Below are 13,100 nucleotides of genomic sequence, written 5' to 3' on the forward strand. Positions count from 1 at the left end.
CCTTGAAATCCTGGCCTCAAGCAATCCTCCTGCCTTATCCTGCAAAGTGTTGGGATTACAGGCATGAGCCACCACACCCAGCCTGATGAATTTTAATACACATTTAAGTCATATTCTGCATCAGTGTAGAAGTACCATGCTTTTGACTATCTAAATTTTAAAACAAACATCTAAAATAATTCCCTAGGGCATCAGTGGTTTACATTGAATGTAGGGCTGGATAAAATTTATCATAGATGAGAGTCAGGATTGGAGAAAAAAGTCACATCTGAGATTTTAGATAAGAAATGTGGGTTTTTCTAACTGAAAAAAAATGACCTACATTAAGATTCCAGACAAAAATATCCTAACACTTGTCAGAGTTAGAAATCAATTCTCCAAACAGTCCACCATTTATCTTTCCTAGGGTTCCTTACCCTCTCCTGTCAGATAGCCATTTTCTTCCGTCTAAACCCTTACCAAAACCTGCCAACTGGTCAACCCTCACACCAAGCCTCAAATGCCATTCCTCCCAAGAGGTATTAGTATTTAACAAAGCAGAAGAAATGAAGTTTTTGACAGTGGACTTCCAGGAATTATTCACAGAGAAGCATTCCCCACCAAGCATGTTTTTTTTAATAAGGAAGACTGCAACAAAAGGGAATTCTCTAACAAACTTCAGTCCCGTGTTGGAGAACACCCCTTCTGAGTGCACAAGAAGATTCTCATTGCAATTCTTCATCTACAAATCATTGAATTGGAAAATGAAACAATTCCCAAAGTTAAAATTGTGTGTCAAGCACTGTGCTAGAATCTGGGAATGTGGAGGTGAATACAAGTTTTTTGCAATCTTGAGTGGATTGACATGCAGTGGGGATGAAAAGCAAACCACATATGGGCCACCTAACTCACCCCACTGAGATAGGTGGAGGCCATGGTTAGGAGGTCAGAAAAGGCTTTCCAGATCAATGTCTCTCAAATATTAACGCCGAACAACAGATCACCTGGGGATCCTCCTAAAGTGCAGATTCTGATTGAGAATCTCCAGGGAAGACCCTGAGGTTCTGCATTTATAAGATGCTCCCAGGTGATGCTGATGCCACTGGTCAGAGGACCATGATTTACACACACACACACACACACACACACACACACACACACACACACACACACATATATATATATAGAGAGAGAATATGAGAAAGAGAGAGAGAATGAATGTCTCACTTTGTCTCCCAGACTGTAGTGTAGTGGTGTGATCATAGCCCCTGCAGCCTTGAACTCCTAGGCTCAAGTGATCCTCCTGCCTCAGCCTTCTAAGCATCTGGGACTATAAGCACAACACATGCCTGGCAAATTTAAAAAATTTTTTTGGTAAACGTGGGGTCTTGCAATGTTGCCCAGGCTGGTCTTGAACTTCTAGCCTCAATCAGTCCTCCTGCCTTAGCCTCCCAAAGTGCTAGCATTATAGGTATGAGCCACCACACACAGGTGAACCATACTTTTTGCATATCAAGAACCTGAGATAAGACAAAACCCAAGCTTGAATCAACCCAGATATCCAAGACAGAAAAGCAACTGAAGGCACAGGCAAAGACCCCAAAGCTAGAAAAATTACGTTGGGTACAAGGAAAATTTAAAATGCTAAGGAAACATTTTACGTAAGACATTGCTGAATGTAAATACAGACAAGAAGAGCTTTACACGATAATAAAAATAGTTTTTGTAATAGTGGTATGAGTGTGGTTAACATTAGGAGTTCTTCTTCCCACACCCCTCCTTCCTATTTTGGTTTGGACTCTTACTAATGAATTTATGTTTATTTATTAAAACAAAAGTATAAATAGATTTCTCCTTTGTGTGCTAGTGGGGGAAATTCTGCCCTGGGATGTTTTAAAAAAATGACCATGCAGGCTTTTCCAATTTGGGGTTGTATATCTGGATAAGATAAAAAGCTACTTAATAATTAATTACAATTATGTAATAACGTGGTAGTAATCATTTTTTGGGAGTGAGTGCAGGCAAGATTATACAGAATTCTGGCAGTAAAATAATAATAATAATAATAATAAACCTATCTTTTGAATTCACAGAGCAATGTCTGATGAGGAATCCATTGCTTGGTGCCCTGGAGCGCATCACTGTTCTCCAGCCACGAGGAGAACTTTAAGGTTCCGAGGAGCAGAAGGGAGTGTGTGGCTGATGTGGACATACATAGCCAGCAGCTACATGTAAGATACATGCTCTGTAGCTTCGTTCCCAGTGTGTAGATGGAACTGTTAAATGAACCTCACCTTTCTTCCAAATCAGGCATGTTGCAGGAAACCACATCCTATAATATTTAGTCAACTGCCAACCCTACCTGAAGTAGATCACCAAACAAGTCTTAGGACATCATTGTACGGCCTACAGTCATAAAGATGTACACACACGTTATCTGATCTTGTAACTCTTGTCAGACTTCGCTTTTTCTATTTGACAGATGAAGAAACTCAGTTTGAGGGATGTTGATGAAGGATGTTAATAACATTTCTAAAGTCACCCAGTTAGCAGCAGAACCAGTTTTAAAACTCAGGCTACATTCTTGCTCCAATTTCAGAATCCTTTCTATGATATAGTACTATAACTTCTAAAAGACAGGAAAGCAGGAATAAAGAAGTGAGGTTTTGGAACTCAAAAATAATTATGTACTTTTTTTGTTTTGTTACTTTAAAAAACTTTAAATTCCACAAGAATAGTTTGGAATCTCCCATAGGCCCAAAATGGATCTCCTTTTGTCCAGTTTTAGAGGAACCTGGGAATACAAGTATATAAATATGTGATATTAGCATATAAATGCTGTTCTGTAAGTTACAATAATAAAATGAAGCATGAAAGAGAATTGCTGGTGATCTGAGTTCCAGGAATTGTGATCCATCTAATTTACAAGTTGTTAATCAAGGAAAACCCAGAATTTTATACTACGCTATTCATTTAGTCCATGAGAGTCTTTGAAAAAATTCACTTATAGGCTGGGTATGGTGGCTCATGCCTGTAATCCCAACACTTTGGGAGGCCAAGATGAGTGGATTGTTTGTACCTAGGAGTTTGAGACCAGCCTGGGCAACATGGTGAAACCCGGTCTCTGCAAAAAATACAAAAATTAGCAGGGCATGGTGGCGTGCGCCTATAGTCTCAGCTACTCAGGAGGCTGAGGCAGGAAGATCACTTGAGCTCAGGAGTTGGAGGCTGCAATGAACCACTGCACTCCAGCCTGGGCAACAGAGAGTCCCTGTCTTTAAGAAAATGTTTGTTTATTCACATTGATTCATAATATTATAAATGGCCATTTAGGAATTTTATATGAATAAAATAGAAATACAATGATTTTATACCTGGGAGATATTTTATTTATCTTCTAGGGCTTTAAAAGAGACAGCTTATTAAGGATTATTTCAATGAGGTATTAAACAAAAAGACCAACTTAATGTGTGGAAAAAGTGAATCCTCTAGTTCAGGGTTTCTCAGACTTCAGTACGCATATGAATCACCTGTAGTCGTTTGTTAAAGAGAAGATTCTAATTGAGGAAGTCTGGAATGAAGCCTCAAATTCTGCATTTTAAGACCCTCCCAGGTGATGCTGATGCCTCATCTGGGTGGCAAGCTATCATTGCAAGCACTTGGAATCTCACTTTGATTAGGAGCACACTGTTGACATCGTTGATGGACTTCTCATGTTAGTCCTACTTGAACTATTGAAATATTTATTCTATTAAAAATGGTGAAAGAATAGAAAGTATTTTAAAATATCTTACAAAATTAAAAAATGCTAATTTTCTAGTTTGTTTTACTTTTTATTTCCTCTCAATTTAGTAAATTGTACAAAAAAACTTCAGTTAGTGGCTTTTCCTTCAGCAAGTGAAGGCAGCTAAGACGTTTTAAATTCATTATCTCATAAATATAACCTCAGATCTTTTACAGACCAGGAAAGCTAGTCATTTTGAAATTTATTTCAAAAAAGTATCATTTATTTCAAAAGTATCATAAAAGTAGGATTGCCGAATTTAGCAAAAACAAAATTAAAAGCCAAATAAATGAAATGCTCAGTTAATTCAAATTCAGATACACGAAAACAAATCTTACCTAAAATCAAATTTAACTGGTTATCCTGTATTTTACCTGGCAATCCTAGAGAAAAACATACCTCTAAATTCTAATTTATCTTGAAGTGCTGAAGTTCAGGTGCTGGGATGGAGAATTAACAGACCCACTGACCGTATTGTCTAAACATTTCAACTATAGAGGGAATTGCTCTGGATCTGCCATCACCACATCACACACCTGTTTAGCACTGCTGCTAATTTGTGGGAGCTCCTTTTAGGAGATCTTTGCCCAGCAGACCACGCTTTTAAAAAAATCATGAGAGAGCAAGCTGGAAGTGAAACTACCAAAGACCTTTACTTACATCAATAGCTTCGTTCCCAGGAAGAACCAGTTGGAGCAAAAACAGCAAGGTATTTCTTCTAAGGTCTCTCTTTTTTCCATTTTATGGAGAGCTGAAGCAGCCCAGAGGGAAAACTAAGATAGTGGTTTCTTGGTAAGAATCATGAAAGGTTTTTCTTCTTAATATCAAATGTTAAGTTGATCAGATTTAAGATGATCTTTGAAAGAAGGAATGTATAAGGTGGTTGCAGGTACTGTCATCGCATATCAGTTTTTGAAAGCCTTTATCAGCTTTTAAAGGGGCAATCTAATCCTCTGATTTCATTTCTATGTATGACGTGCAGTATAGTTTCAGATACTTCAGCAAAACAAAGGAATCTATTCATTTCTAGATGCCTTTTCTTGTGTACTTACCCATCTCCTATCTACTTCAAATAATGATAGTCAATCCTGCCATGATGTTATAAGTTGGGACCAAGGTTTGACTGTTAGCAGAACACTTTTAGATGTTTTGCCTCTGTTTAAAAAATTGATAATTATGAACTCTCTGCTCTCCTAAAAATAGAGTAAGCCTAATTATTTTCTAATTTTAGAAATTAATTTGGAGAGAACTATTAGTGCTATGTGTATGGAATAGGCCATATTAAATAATATATGTATTAAAATATGAATCGAGCTTATGATAAGGGAGAGCAGTTCATTTCACTTGGACTGGTTGCTTACCCAGTCAGCATGGGAGTTACATATCAATCTCCAGTCCTCCCTTTCCTGCTTTCCCGCATCAGAAACACCAGGGGTTAATGTGGGAGTCAGTGATCTAACATGCCGTTACTATCAGTAGTCTTAGGGTGAGATTAAATACATTTACAATTTTCTGTTTTTAGAAATAATTTAGCTGATGTCAGGTACCTCAAAACTTACATTAATTATAATGTGTTGTTTGATTTAGTAAAAAAGGAATCTCTTTGTTTTTTCAGTCTATAAATTGCAGCAGGATTGACTCTGGAAAGGGTGAAGACAACACCAGTTGTATATAAAACCCTTAAAGTTGCTCTACTATCTAAGTGAAACTCATTGCAAACTCCCAGTCTGTGGCACTAACAATTCATCAAAAAACGGAAGTTCTTTTAGCTGAGGGAAGTTTTATGACAGGCAGCACTTAAACTGGGACTAGTTCCCATCAATGTAGTTACTCTTTCAAATATTCTTTCTAGAATCTTAATAGTAATATTCCGGCTTTGAGCAGATTGTAAATAATTTAAGATGAATTTTGAATTTCTGGATCATAATCTGGTCTACTTTTGAATTTGGAAATTTTAAACAAAATTGTCCACAGCATGTCAGCTTTAGCAGTGTTAGTAACCATGTGTATATCTTTATAATATTTAGTGATCCTTGCCATTATTAGTAGCAAGCAATTTACTTTAAATGTATGTTTTAGAAAAGTAGTGCTATTTCCAGGCCAGGCACTGTGGCTCGTGCCTATAATCCCAGCACTTTAGGGGGCTGAGGCAGGTGGATCACTTGAGGTCAGGAGTTTGAGACCAGCCTGGCCAACCTGGTGAAACATCATCTCTACTAAAAATATAAAAATTAGCCGGATATGGTGGTGTGGACCTATAATCCCAGCTACTCGGGAGACTGAGGCATGAAAATCACTTGAACCTGGGAGGTGGAGGTTGCAGTGAGCTGAGATTGCACCATTGCACTCCAGCCTAGGCAACAGAGTAAGACTGTGGCTCAAAATAAAATGAATGAAATGAAAAGAAATAAAATGGGGCCGGGCGCGGTGGCTCAAGCCTGTAATCCCAGCACTTTGGGAGGCCGAGGCGGGTGGATCACGAGGTCAAGAGATCGAGACCATCCTGGTCAACACGGTGAAACCCCGTCTCTACTAAAAATACAAAAAATTAGCTGGGCATGGTGGCGCGTGCCTGTAATCCCAGCTACTAAGGAGGCTGAGGCAGGAGAATTGCCTGAACCCAGGAGGCGGAGGTTGCGGTGAGCCGAGATCGCGCCATTGCACTCCAGCCTGGGTAACAAGAGCGAAACTCCGTCTCAAAAAAAAAAAAAAGAAATAAAATGGTAGTGCTATTTCCCAAAACAAGTTTCCACATCAAGTGTTTGAAGTGACAATCAATAAAGTTTCTAAATCTGAGTAAATTTCCAAATTATGTCTTCATATACTAACACAAAGAAGCATACAAAGGCCCTCATAGGTTGGAAAACAGGAAGTTTCTATTGCTAAAGAGTTAAGGCAAGTGTTCACACTGGGATTGCTCTTTAGGTCATGTTTTCACATTTTCTAGAGCTCTGGAAATGATTACTAGCTAGTATTGCACTATTTGAGCTTGTTTGGATTCAGAAGTTTTACAGTTGACCGTATCACTAAAGTTCATATATTTAGAAATACACTGCTTTTTGCAAAGTACATACACAAGAGGAATCTGAAAATAAACTATTTTATTTTTAGTGATTAGTTGACCTATGGTTAACTACTTTTTTTTCTTAACCTTCTCTAAGGAAAACAAAAACAACACCAAGACTTTAAGTGAACAAATTTTTATTTAAAATTTGAAGTAGGTTAAGCTGGGGCAAATCAGAGGTCTGCAGTTTTACTGTAAATATTTTAGGTTTTGTGGGCATACAGTCTTTGGTTCAACAATTCCATGCTGCCACAGCCATAGACAAGATATAAACAAATAAGTATGGCTGCAGTCCAGTGAAACTTTATTTTGGACAAAGAAATTTGAATTTCATATAATTTTCAAGTGTTCTCAAGTATTTTCTTCTTTGGATATTTTTCCATGACTTAAAAAATATGAAAACCAATCTTGGCTCCCAGGCCATACAAAACAAACAATGGGCCATAGTTTGCCAATTCTAGAAACAGATGGAGCTGTGAGTTTCAACTCAACACAGCTTAATATAATTGTATGAAGTTTGTCAGTGATTTTGGAAGTGGGTAGATTACTAGATTAGGTTTATTGGAAGCAAATTCACCAATTTATTCTATAAAGCTCTGGTGTAAGAAACATAATTTTGGACACTTCTCAAATGTTGCAAATTTGGAACAAAAATTTTGTGAAATTAAGAGGTATGAAATACCAAAGCCAGATTTTTCCTTATCCCAGATTAAAGAGTATAAATTCTCTTTCAACGTTTAAGATGGTTGCAGGTGAATTACGTAGAATTGGATTTATTCTTTGTGGCATCTAATAGATGAATGCTGCAAAGCAAGATGGGAATGTGCTTTGAGGGAGACAGTCAAGCGTAAGTTGGAGGACTCCTTAGTGAAGAGGTATCAGGCATTTAAGATTTCTGTGGGTGGTGGAACTAATCTTTAAGGGTCCCTAGTAAAGGTTATGCTTCTATGACTTGGAAAACAATTTAAAGAACTTATTATTTTGGTTACCTAGATAAAAAGCTAAAGATGGCTCAAAATGTTGGGGGTTGGTTAATTATTCTTAAATAATCCAAAGGTGAATTATTTAAGAATAAAGTTGCTGAGAGAATGACATATGTGAATAGTTTCTACATTTTAAGGAGGAAGGAGTTAATTCAAACTAGTCTTGTGTAGCCAAAGCCTCCAGGCAAGACTACATCAAAACCTATATGATGTAATAAACGCTGGAAAAGGAGTCAATAATCCAGGAGTCATTGCTTTGGCATTGCCAGATCACATAAGTTGTTGGATTCACTTGTGTAATTTAGCACCTGGGAATACAATTTACCCAATTGCCTTTAAGCCCTGATATGTTAATAAGGCCAAAGGGCTGTATAAATTTAAGGTAATAAGACTGGGTGGTTCTCAAACACTTTAGAACTTATAAAATTGAGATGACACACTTTCTTCCACTCCACCTCTTTTAGCCTGTTTGTAAATGTTACAGAGCTAGGTATATATCATACTCTGAGAAATCTGGTGTTTTTTTTTTTTTTTTTGAGATGACATCTCCCTCTGTCCCCCAGGCTGGAGTACAGTGGTATAATCTCAGCTCACTGCAACTTTTGCCTCCCCAGGCTCAAGCGATCCTCCAACCTCAACTTCCTGAGTAGCTGGGACTGCAGGTATGTGCCACCATGCCTGGCTAATTTTTGTATTTTCAGTAGAGATGGGATTTCACCATGTTTGGCCAGGCTGGTCTTGAACTCTTGACCTCAGGTTATCCACCCCCCCCCCCCCCCCCCCCCCCCCCCCATAGTAAATTTTATTTTTCTAGACTACTTTATCTCTTATGCTCAAAAAGGTGTTGACATTTCAGAAGTACCTCACCGGTTCTTTTTCTAAGCTACACAGAAGTGAGAATGAATGCATTTATATCATTTTGGTCTTTGGAAATTCTTAACATTTAATCTTGGTGGTATCTATTGCAAAATACATCCGACTTCTTACTTTCAATATGCTGGCCATTTAAACGTGCTTGTGCTATTTTAATGGGTAATACACAAGAGAAAATAAAATCTATCTATTAATCTTTTCTGTGATGTCTCTCCTAGCTCAATAAATTCATACATGATTTTTCATAATAATCGGTAGAGAGTGAAATTTTGTGAAAAGATTCTTTGGCCCATCAGAATCTAAATACTAAATCATTGTTGCGTGTAAATCAAAGGTGAACAAATGAGCTATCATAGCAAGTAAGAATTGTAACAGAACTTTGGCTTCTATATATCTGGGATGTCTGCCTTGGAAAACAAGAAAACTGAATGCACTCAGGACACTTTGTTTTTCAATGTTCTCCCCATCTTTTGATATTCTTCAGTACAAACAAGCAGTATCAGTAACTCAGAGTCTTGTACCCCTGCTTTGAGGGCTACAGACATAAAGGCCCCATGAGAAAATAGAATACCGAGCAAGCTACCATAGATGCTATGAGAGGTTCAGATAAAGTTCAATGGCCAACAATATAGAGTGCTTGCTGTGTGCAAGGCACTGTTGTTCCCCCTTAAAGAAATTGAGGATAGGGACAAAAGCATTTAGACAACAGTGCAGAGAGTGAGAGTGACATTAAAAATAGTGAAGAAGAGGTATTAAAACTGAAAGTAAAAACAAAAAAACAGTCTTTTTTTCATGATTCTAAGATAAACTGTTTAAAGATGCAGAGAACCAGAGATAACAGGTTATCTTGGAGTCATTCTTTGGGGATGACTTTTTTAAAGGCAAGAAACCTTTGGTTAATAGCATATACGAGGTTTTATGTAAAATGTTAAGTGTAACCATTTCTACTTAAACAGATCCTTTAATCCACCCTTAGATGTATAATCAGGTATTATTTGACTTTTTTGTATGCAAAATTTAAGTGTTAAATATTCAGCCTTTCTACTTCACATAACTGAAATAACCCAAGCCAGTTTACACTTCCCAGCAGTTTTACATGCCGCCCACCAAGGAAGTTACAGGACATCTAGTTAGCTTTGCGTTCCCCCTTCTAACAGAAGAGAGCATTATATGAAACAGGTAGAATGGGGTGCTGCAAAGGGAGTGGCTCCTGCAAGCAAGCAGATATTAAAATGTATTTTCAAAGGAGTGGAGTTTGTGCTTCTCAACAAACTACTCGCTCTAATTACTTCCTATTCACTGGGATCGCTGTGCAGCCTGCTGACTCACCAGGCTGCTGGAGTGTGTTTCTGACGGGTTTCCCTACTGCCTGCTACACATGAGTCATCACAGGAATCAAAGTTTCTATCCATCTCCCTTAACGACAGTGCAGAAACCAGGCATTGAAGTAAGCTTCCATCTTTCCAACCAGACCCTAGCCAGGGAAGGGAAAAATGATGTAGTAGGTGTCACCACCAGCCAGGGTGCTAGATGACAGTGCCCCACCCCAGGGTGTTAGTCATTGGCACCCCAGTTTCAGCGTTTCTCTCACCCACCCAAATAATTAAAGTGGCATCTTGTCTTGCAATGCCTGCTACTGCTGGCCATCGAACACTTCCTTTGCTATAGAGGTTCCCCAATTTTGCTGCACAATGAAGTCACCTGTGTTCGGTTTTCCTTTTAAATACTGTGCCTATTTCTTACTTTCAAACAACCTGATTTAAATAGTTTGGGATGTGATCAGGACATCAGGAATTCTCAAAGCTCCCCAGATGATTCCACTATGCAGCAAAGTTTGAGAACCAGTGCTTTGAGGAAGCACAGCTCTACCCACACAAGGAAAATTGACCAGTTAAACTTATCTACCAATCACTCGGTGAGCTACCAGACCTCCTATCTTACCCCTAACTGAGGTCTTTAATCGGTTTGGCAGAAAAGAACAAAAGCAAAGTAAAGAAGCATTTCATTTCCAGAGGGGACACTGGCTAACCCAGAAGCATTCTCCTCTTTGCTTGATAAAAACGTAGCCAAAAATTTAGCGTTCAAGAGAAGAAGGGGAAGTATTGCTGTTCTTCAGATTACCTTTTGATCTCTGTTTTGTTTCATTCCAGTGTCCTATTCAGCAAAGGTGTAAATCGCGGGTCCTCAGATTATGAGTAGGTGCTGGGTCTGACCACAATCGCGACCGGTCTGCACGCTTCACCCCAGCTGGGACCGAACCTCCGCCTCTCCGCGCGGCCCCAGGGCCGATACTATGCTAATCAAGAAAGTTCTTCCGTTTCGGTGCGCGAGGGCGCGGGTTTGAGCGCTTAACCCTTGATTTTACATTGACAGGACGGTAGTGTTTTTAGTGACCTCCTCCTGCCTAGCGGGTCTACGCTATTTTCTCTTTTTTTGTTTTTTGTTTTTTTGGAAAAGGAGATGTGAGCAAGTGATAGGACACTCAGGGAGGGGACAGCAGTGTTGGCTGGTGCCGAGGTGAAGGGATGGCTAATGTTCGGAATATTAATTACTCCCAGAGCTACTGACCCGGAGAAGACTAGCAGGAGGGGCCTGGGGGTTAAGACAAAGGCTCCTCCTGATCAAATGGCTGCAGCGCCCCTTTCCAAGGTTATGGCTCTACCCTCCGCACTGGAGAGACGAAGTGACTGGAGGGGTGACCAAACCCACTGGCCCTTCTGGGGGTCTGAAAGTCAGCTTTGTCGAGCGCCCCAGGTTCAGAGGGGATGGCTTTCTGCGTCCACCCCTCTCCAGGCTCTTTGTGGGATTTCTGGCTTCGGCACAGCCCTTCTAAGGGTAGACCGAAGAGTTTCCCACTGAGCGGAGAGCGAAGTCGCTGAGCAGCTCTTGCCCTGCGCTCTCTGTGCTACCGGCAGAAGAGCCGCTGGGGCGCAGAATAAACAACCCGCTTCCTTTTGCGCCCACCCGGCTCCTGAGTCCAGGGAGCGCGGGTGGTGGCGGGTGTCGGAGTGGGAGAGTGGTGGCTGCCGAAGGGGAAGTGCCGGTGGTCCAGGGGGTGCTCGCAGGCAGGCGAGCGCCAGCGCGCTGCACTTCCTGATCTGACCCCAGAGCGCAGCCCTTGCCAGCGCCCCCCGCTATCAGTCCTGTCGCCCCCACTGGAGCCTGGAGGGCCGTGAGCTGCGGTCGCGCAATCGCGAGCCCCCCTCCACCAAAGCTGTCTTCCTACCCTGGACAGCCCCAGCCTCGCCCCTCCAAAGCAGTCCACTTCGCTTCTGCCAGCGTGGCAGCCCCAACTCCCTCCCCTTTCCTGGGGTCTACAGCGCTGGGGCCCCGAACCAGAGGTGCGGCCAGAGTTAGCGCAGCTGGGTGCACGTCCGTAGACCGCCGAGCCGACCCCTGCACAACTTCTTGCTAGACTCTGGACCCCCGTTTCCGCTTGCTCCGAGCCCAGCGGGCTGCAGACCTCGGCGTCAGGAGGAGGCGCGGCCGGCTCCTGGCCTGGGATGGACTGCTCCCGGGCAGGAGGTGTCGGGGTGCGCCAGGGCGGTACCGCTTTAAATGCACTTGACTCACCTGCTCCGGCGACGTCGCCTCCTTCCTCTGCTGACAGCTGGGGGCTTTGTTTTCTCCACCCACCCGTCCGACCGCGCTCCGCCCCCTCTGTCGCACGTGACTCGCCGTCTGCCACCGCCAGTGCAGCAGCCGCTCCGCGAGTCCACCCGAGAGAGCCTGGCCAGCGCCGCCCCTTCCCGCGGGTGCGGGTGCAGGTGGGCGCCCCGCTGGGCATGTCCCAACCAACCCGCCTGAAGACGCTGTCTCAGGCCAAAGGAAGACAGGCTGAATTCGTGACAGGGAAGAAAGTGGCAGCAGGTGAAATAAACTATGTGGTTTGACCCCACTGGAGAGACAGGAGGCGGGTGTGGCTTGCAGAGGGGCTTTGAAAAGGCGCCGCCACACCCTGAATTAAGTACCTGCAAACGGGGGCTTGCACAACAACCGGGGTGCATCTGTTTTTTACACTGTTTGTACTCCTACCTGGAGCACGATTGATAATGAGGGGCAAACTAGTTTTGTCATGAATATTACATTAATTAAACTAGGCAAGTGTAATACAATTAACAATAATAGCATGTTTTATTGGGGTTTCAAATCTGCTTGTTGATGCTGCTGCTATTTGGATTCTATTTGGAGAATGGAGTGCAGGCTGGAGAAGCGAACTCCAGAAGTTTACTGATGTGGGCACTTGTCCATTTGGAACAGCAGCTATTTTTAAGGAAATGAGAAAACGTTCTGGCTTCAAGACCCACTCAGATCTGCTGCTTTTGGAAGTGATCTCGATCCGTGCAGATCGCAGTGATCTCTAGTGTTTGAAACAGCAAGGACTTGTCTGAATCCTTCTGTTAGCCCTTGGAGAACA

The 13,100-nt window shown here is 41.7% G+C and overlaps 1 protein-coding gene across 2 annotated transcripts in view; it reads right to left on the minus strand.

Moving 5' to 3' along the window:
- Positions 1–12,541, minus strand: part of MAPRE2 (microtubule associated protein RP/EB family member 2) — a 166,896-nt gene extending 154,355 nt beyond the window's left edge. The window contains exon 1 of one of the 2 annotated variants that reach the window (XM_032245332.1): positions 12,257–12,541. Coding sequence is in view for 1 of the 2 variants with exons in the window: in XM_032245331.1 (XP_032101222.1) it covers positions 10,805–10,828 (24 nt within the window). In the remaining variant the exon portion in view is untranslated. Of the gene's footprint in view, positions 1–10,804; positions 11,096–12,256 lie in introns of those variants that run through there. The other variant, XM_032245331.1, reaches the window with a different exon arrangement.
- Positions 12,542–13,100: the final 559 nt, after the last annotated feature.

Source organism: Sapajus apella, unplaced genomic scaffold, assembly GCF_009761245.1.
Source record: "Sapajus apella isolate SASKATOON/1434 unplaced genomic scaffold, GSC_monkey_1.0 scaffold57, whole genome shotgun sequence".
Lineage (NCBI taxonomy): Eukaryota > Metazoa > Chordata > Mammalia > Primates > Cebidae > Sapajus > Sapajus apella.